This window comes from Octopus bimaculoides, chromosome 6, assembly GCF_001194135.2.
Source record: "Octopus bimaculoides isolate UCB-OBI-ISO-001 chromosome 6, ASM119413v2, whole genome shotgun sequence".
Lineage (NCBI taxonomy): Eukaryota > Metazoa > Mollusca > Cephalopoda > Octopoda > Octopodidae > Octopus > Octopus bimaculoides.
Window position 1 is genome coordinate 44,355,185 of NC_068986.1, and position 7,515 is coordinate 44,362,699.

Genomic DNA, 7,515 nt, shown 5'->3' on the forward strand with positions numbered 1-7,515 from the left:
ATATATATATATATATATATATATACAAGTGGAGACATGGGTAATTATAAAATGCATTTGTTATACTTACTTGGCAGATTATAATAGTTATCTTGTTTGATACAGGTTGTTTTAGGTTCTGAAATTTCTGGTAGATTCCATACAAGAATCTGTCCCTCGGAGTTACCGCACAAGAGAAACTTTTCATCATTGCTTTTACCGCCACGTTGAAAATCCATTGCAGGAGAACAAACACATTGCTTGAAGAAGGAGAGAGAAAAAACAAGGCAACAAATTTATAACACTGATTATTGAACAGTAATTCTTGATGGTCACCATGCTAGTTTAACTGAGTTGATTTTAACAAATATAAATGACTTATCATATTCCTAACAGTTTGTGAACTGTTTCATTTGAGATATGCAATAAACCAGGATATAGTTTTATTGCTCTGATTTTCAAATATATTAATAGTGTTTTTACATCCATATTTTGAAGCTAATATGCAATGGATAACTTTTGTAAAATATTTGGCATTTGCAGATTTTGGGTACAATTGCTTTTATAGCTAGATGCAGTTCCTACCACTAATAATGGTTTCAAATTTTGGCAGAAGACCAGCAATTCTGGCGGGAGGAGGTAAGCCAATTACATCGACCCCCAGTGCTCAACTGGTACTTACTTTATTGACCCTGCAGAATTTGAACTCAGAATGCCACTAAGCATTTTGTTCAGCAGCAAGTAGGTTCTGTATGATTTATATAACACAATCATCATCACTGTTACCAATATCATCATGTTCATGTTAAAAGCATGGTGGCTATGGTAACAATGTTTGATCTCAAGACCATATAATAGTAAACCAGTACCCTTATTTCACAATCATTGATTTGAACATCATTATCATAATTGTCATTTAATGTCCATGTTCCATTCTGGCTTGGGTTAGACAAAACAACATCAACAGCAAATAAAAAAGAAAAAAAAGTAACTTGAGATACATACCTGTTCTTTTAGTGTATTCAATACATAATAGGCCTGGGGAGATGAAGGCTGATAGTGGGCATGATAGTCTGGACTCTCTGGATTAGTACTAATAATAAAACAACAGGAGCTTAGGACAAGGTATAAATAATGCTTGAAACAATATCCATTTACCAGAAAAAAAGTAGAAAAAAAAATTACTACTTTTAATATAAATTTGTATTCATTAAAAAAAATTAAATCTTAATTATTTTAGTTCCATCTTCTCTGCTGGAATAAGTTGGATGGACTGTCCCAGTTCCAGGTCAATTTTTGTTTAAAATGATTGCCTTCCTAGATAAGTCAAAGGAGCATATCTCACTTGTATGTTCCTACTCTTGGTATAGTCCAGCTTTCTTAACAACAATCATAGTACTATATAGAATGTTGTTACTTCTGATTATTTTCTCATAAACATTTCCAGAGCAAGAAATTCTTTTATTATTATCATTAATATTACTAATCATTATCATCACCATCACCACCATCATCTAAAGTATACCATGGTGGTATGAGTTGGATGGGTCAGCATAGCCTATGTCATCTTGTTCACAAAACAACATAACAAACACTGAAAATCATCCTCTGTTTCTTTTTGTACATCTAACAATATTAGCTGGGTGTATCTTAATGTGCTATCAGTACTAGTGAGGAGACTAAAGTGTATCAGTTCTTATTTGGAGCTGCTGCCCTCCTAAAATGAACAATGTGTCATGGCTTGCCAAGTCTCTGTCTTATTTGTACATTTCAGTGTTCACTCAAGTACAAAAGGGAATAATATATATTTCCCATAAAAATCTAAGGGGGAAAAAAAGAATATGTTAAGATTAAATTGTCAACATTCTATATAGTACTATGATTTGAACAACTTAACTCAGCCAATATAATAACATTGTGTAACACAATTTTTATCCTTGGGTAGTAACTATTATTTCCTATTTGCTTACCCCTAAAAAAGTATGAAAAATGGCTAATATTTCCTTCAAACTTTGCTTTTCTTACACTTATTCAAACTCCAAAGAATCCTGCTCAACACATGGCTATGATGCTCCCCACTACTCCTGCACATCATCAGAAATGCACATACTATCAGCCACTATGGAACATGCTTAAGTGGTTACGGTCAAGTAACTGACAAGCAAATCTGTGGTATCGAGCAGAATATTTACTATAACGATATTTCTGCTTCAGCAACTCAGAGTTGAATCTGTCTGAAATGTAGCGGAAAACAGGTCAGTTTCAAAACATTGATGTCCAAGTTGCAAAAGCAAAGTTTGAAGACAATAGTAGTCATTTCCTTCGATTTCTAGATAGAAGCAAATAGGAAATAACACTTACTGACTAAAGACAAAAACAAAATTTTGTTAAACAGCATTATGGTTTCTTAATTAATCCTGTGTCTTAACACATCAAGAGAAAAGAAAATGAAATTTGTAACATGTCTTTTACCAGAGATACAACAATACTGAAAAACCCAATAGAAAACAATGGACTCCAAGATTTAGAAGATTCAACTCTAAAGATGTTCCAGGATGCTTAGCCATGAAAGCTAAACCAAACTAAAGGACTAATAAAATAAAAAAAGAAAAATTAGCAAAGGGGAGAAGATCAGATACAGTTGATTAACTACTTAACATTTCATTACTAGTAATTATTTTATTAATGCATGAAGCAAAACAGTTGACAGCAAGGACACTGGATCTTTTCAAAAGTTGCATGGGAAGTATAATGACTAAGATATCAAAATACTAATCTGATTTATCTATCAACTTGTTAATTTGTAAGACCGAAGTCAAAATAATTGACCTTTACTCAATGGAGTCAAAAATTTTAAACACACCAATTTTGTTGTGACTTTTTTAAACCCCTATGAATTTTTTTTATCTCTAAAAAAAGGTAATTCTTTGGCAATAGGAACATTAGAAAACATGTAGTAGCAACATGTAACATTGTGAGGACATGACATTCAAGGGATGAGGATAGGAAATATGAGAATGTCATATTGTGTTTAATGAAACACAAATGCACATAGTTAAGTTTGCCTCCCAACAACATACATTTTCTAATTCAGTCTTATTAAGTGGCACTTCGGGCAAGCATCTTCTACTTTAACCCCAAGCTTAGCAAAAGTTTGAGTGAACTTGGTAGATGGAAAATGAAAGAAGCCTGTTGTGTGTATCTTTTGCTTTTTACTTGTTTCAATCATTGGCCTGTTGTCATGCTGGGGTACCACTTTGAAGGGTTTTACTTGAATAAATCAACCCCAATACTTATTTTATCAGCCTCTTTTGCTGAACTGCTAACACACACACATATTTTCCTATTGTTTTACATCCATTATTATGTTAGTGTGAACAGACTTTTGAAAATTTGTACACTGAGAAACATTTGCAATTGCTTTTCAAGCTGGATTTAGTTCAAATTGTTCTCTATTCAATTAGACAGTAAGAAGTGTAAGCTCTTTCCAAAAATGCAAAGCAATATCATAATATGATATTATACAAAAGAATTTATTATACCCTGAAAAAAAAAGAAAGAAAATGGAGAAAGTCTATTTGATTTTTTTAAAAATTTACTTTTTAAATTAAAAAATTTTTTTTGCATTATTTCATTATTGAGAATTGTTTGAATTTCTTTTTTTTATATATAAACAACTTTCTATAATAAAATTTATGCAATTATGAATTAATCCTAAATTACGAGTAATATATGGGAGATGTTGGTAGTGTGGAACAAAACAAAAACAAATAAAATGAAAAGAAATAAAAAATATGAAAAAAAAAAAAGCAGGCAAATTAAAGAAAAAGAGATACTGAAAACATTGAGCATGGAGGAAACAAGTTTGATGAAAAATGGTAGTAAGCGCATGGCTGTGCCAATGTTACAGTATGGCTACAACCAGTAAATGAGTAATGCAAGCATAGATAAGAATGGTAAATAAAGCTAAGAAAAAATACATGATGTAAAGTGGCAAGGTCTTTACATATGGCATTGGGAGTGAAGTAAACATAAAAATATAATGTATCTAAGAATGATAACTGTTTCTAATACAGGCACAAAGGCCTGAAATTTGGGAGATGGGGGTTGGTCAATTGCATTTAGTCAGGTATTTGACTAGTAATTTATTTCAACATTAGAAGGATAAAATGCAATGTTGATCTCCATTGGATTTGAACACAGAATGCAAAGAGCCAGTATCAAATACTGAATGGTATTTTTTGTGTGATGCTTCAACAATTCTTCTAATAAACAGCCTAAGGAATAATAATAGTCCTTTCTACTCTATGCACAAGGCCTGAAATTTGGAGGAAGTAGGTGTGTTGATTATATTAATCCCAGTGCATGACTGGTACTTATTTTATCGACCCTGAAAAGATGAAAGCAAAGTCAACCTCAGAACATAAAGACAGAAGAAACTGCTGCTAAGCATTTTTTCCGGTGTGTTAACAATTCTAGGGGAAGGGGTAAGTTGATTACATCGATCCTACTGATCCACTGGTACTTATTTGATCATCCCAGAAAAGATGAAAGGCAATGTTGACTGCAGCAGAATTTGAACTCAGAATGTAAGGCTGGAAGAAATGTCACTAAGCATTTTGCCCAGTGTGATAATCTTTTTGCAAGCTCACTACCTTGTTAATAATAATCCTTTCTGTTCAAAGCACAATGTCTGAAACTTGGGGGGGGGGGGGCTAACTGATAACACTGACCCCTGTGTGGAACTGATGCTTATTTTATCAACCCTGAAAGGATGAAAGGCAAAATCAGCCTTCACAGAATAAACTCAGAACATAAAGCTGGAAGAATGTCACTAAGTTTTTTTTCTAGTGCAGTAATAATTCTGTCTGCTCTCTGCTCTGATAATAAAAATAATCCTTTCTACTATATAGGAAGACCTGAAATTTGGTAAGAGGGAGAAAGTCCATTTGGTAAGAGGGAGATAGTCAATTACATTGACCCCAGTACTCACTGGTACTTATTTTATCAACCCTGAATAGATGAAAGGCAAAGTTGACTTCAGCAGAATTTGAACTCAGAATGTAAAGATGGATGAAATACCCACTAAGCATTTTGCCCACAGACTTAATAATAATAATGATAAAAATGGTTTCAAACTTTGGCACAAGGGCAGTGATTTGGTAGGAGGGAGTAAGTGGATTAGACCAACTGCAATATTCAACTGATACTCATTTTACCAACCCCAGAAGGATGAAAGGCAAAGTTGACTTTGGCAGAATTTGAATTCGGAATGTAAAGACAGATGAAATTTTGCACAAAGTGCTAATGATTCTACCAGCTTGCCACCTTAATGATAATAATTTTTGACAGAAGCGTAAGGCCACAAATTTCTAGAGAGAGTGACAATCAATTAAATCAACCCCAGTACTTGACTGACACTTAAGTTATCAACTACAAAATAGAATGGAAAGGAACATGACATAAGGCAATTAAACATTGCAAGGCATTTCTTATAGTCTGTCATTGTTCTGCCTTAAAAATACTGTTTTGGACATGGCCACAAGTTCCTAAAGACTGGGGTCAGTTGATTGGAACAATCCCAATACATTACTGACACTTATTTTATAAACCCAAGGCTGATGGAACAATTGACATAATGAAACAAATTTGTGTGAGAGAGAGAGATGAATTGATCGCAATACACACCTATTACTTACTTTCTCACCACTCATACAACCTCGAGAACAAATTTGATAAGGATTGAATTCAAAAGAAGGATGAACATGGACAGAACTGAATAACATTTTATCACCTATGGACACATAAGAATTGTTACTTTGTGAACTATTGACTATTCCTCTAAAGCAGTACCTTTGTCACTATTACTTCATTTCCTTTCATTTTGATTGTTCTGTTTTTCAGTAATTTTCAATATTTTATTAATATCTTTTACAATACTCTGGTATATATATCTTCATTTATTCCATTTATTCCTTAACAATTTTTTATATTGTAACATTTATGAATTTGTTTTGCAAGATTCCTGATGTAAAATTGTGTGTTGAAATAGACATTATTATATTATGGGATGGGCATTATTTTTGTTTTTCTTGCCAAATAAACACACACTATATATTCGTTCTTCAGTTGCTTATTATTGTTCTTATTCTATCTTAGGCCCATTGTCTGGAAATCTTTTATCACAAACCTGTGACCTCTTCGGTGACTCTTCCATCTGATGTGTCTCCTCATGTTCTGTTTAGTCCATTCTTTTGAAAGATTTCCAGACAATGGACATAAGATAAAATAAGAACTATAATAAACGAGTGAAGAATGAATACATACTGTATGTGTTTATTTGGCAAGAAGAAAAAAAAAAAAAGGAAAAATGACCATCCAGAAATATAACAGTATTTTGTAATGTTCTAATTTGTTAATTCATTATTACCATAATTGCTACCTTTTCATTTTTGACCATTCATTTAAATCAACAAGATCCCCCACCCCAATCACTGTTATTCATTGTAATTGTCATGCCAGTATTTTTTATTTATTTATTTACTTATTCATATATTTTGTTGTATCTTGGGAGAGTCATTACACCAAAAATAAATAATACATCCACAGGTTCAATTCCACTTCTTTACTGTTAGTCAGTTGATTAAATATATAATCAACTAATCGTTGGTTTGTTTAATGTGCTGGTTCTAGGTTAGTCAAAGTTCTTTTGCTGCTGTTTACAACCTTTTCAATGACTTAGTGAATTTCCATTTATTCTTTTACGCATTTCAGCCCCAAAGCTGTTGCCATGCTGGGGCACTGCCAGTGCTATCACCTTTTCACTGGCCATTCTTTTGTGATTGGCTTTTGGTGAAAGAAAGAGTTCAACACTATTGCCTTCTTTTGAGTTTCTTGCCATGATGTAGGTTCATCTGGGACCTTGGACTGCAGGAGGTCAAGCTGTTTCTTGAAAACATCTCCTACTTCACGTAGCTCTCTCAGATGTTTTGGCAAAGTATTAAATAGCTGTGGACCCTTGAATCCAAAGCTATAGTAGTACATGGTCCTCAATTTAGATGGGGCAGCTGGGACGTTTGGAATAGTGCAGTGGTGTCCAGTTCAGGGGATGATATAGCCAAAGTTTGGTACCAACCCTTTCAGGATCTTCCATACATATATCACTACATATTTCTTTCATCTTTACTCCAGAGAGTAGAGTCATAGCTTTTTCAATATACATACATATATAAATATACATATATACATATACACATATACATGCATATCTAAATATACATATATATATATATATATATTTCTTTCAGCCAGAGGTTGGGGGTAATGCTGGGACACCACCTCTCAGTGTGTTAGAATTTCTTTTCTGTACTGTTTATGGTGAAGTAGCAAGTTGGATGGAACTACTCTTCTTTGTGCCTCCTGTCCACAATGTGGATTCATGTGGTATTTCAGACAAAAATTTGTCTAGATGCTCTTTGAAGACCTCCACATCTACACCTCACAAATCTCTAAGGTTGTTTAGAAACCTAAGCTGCT

General features: G+C 33.3%; 1 protein-coding gene across 3 annotated transcripts in view; it reads right to left on the reverse strand.

The window, feature by feature from the left end:
- LOC106880060 (WD repeat-containing protein 7) overlaps positions 1-7,515 on the reverse strand; it is a 112,588-nt gene that overhangs the window by 28,907 nt on the left and 76,166 nt on the right. For all 3 annotated transcript variants that reach the window (XM_052968711.1, XM_052968710.1, XM_052968709.1), the window contains 2 exons: positions 985-1,072; positions 71-239 (listed from right to left, as the gene is read on the reverse strand). In XM_052968711.1, the coding sequence (XP_052824671.1) occupies positions 71-239; positions 985-1,072 (257 nt within the window). The remainder of the gene's footprint in view (positions 1-70; positions 240-984; positions 1,073-7,515) is intronic.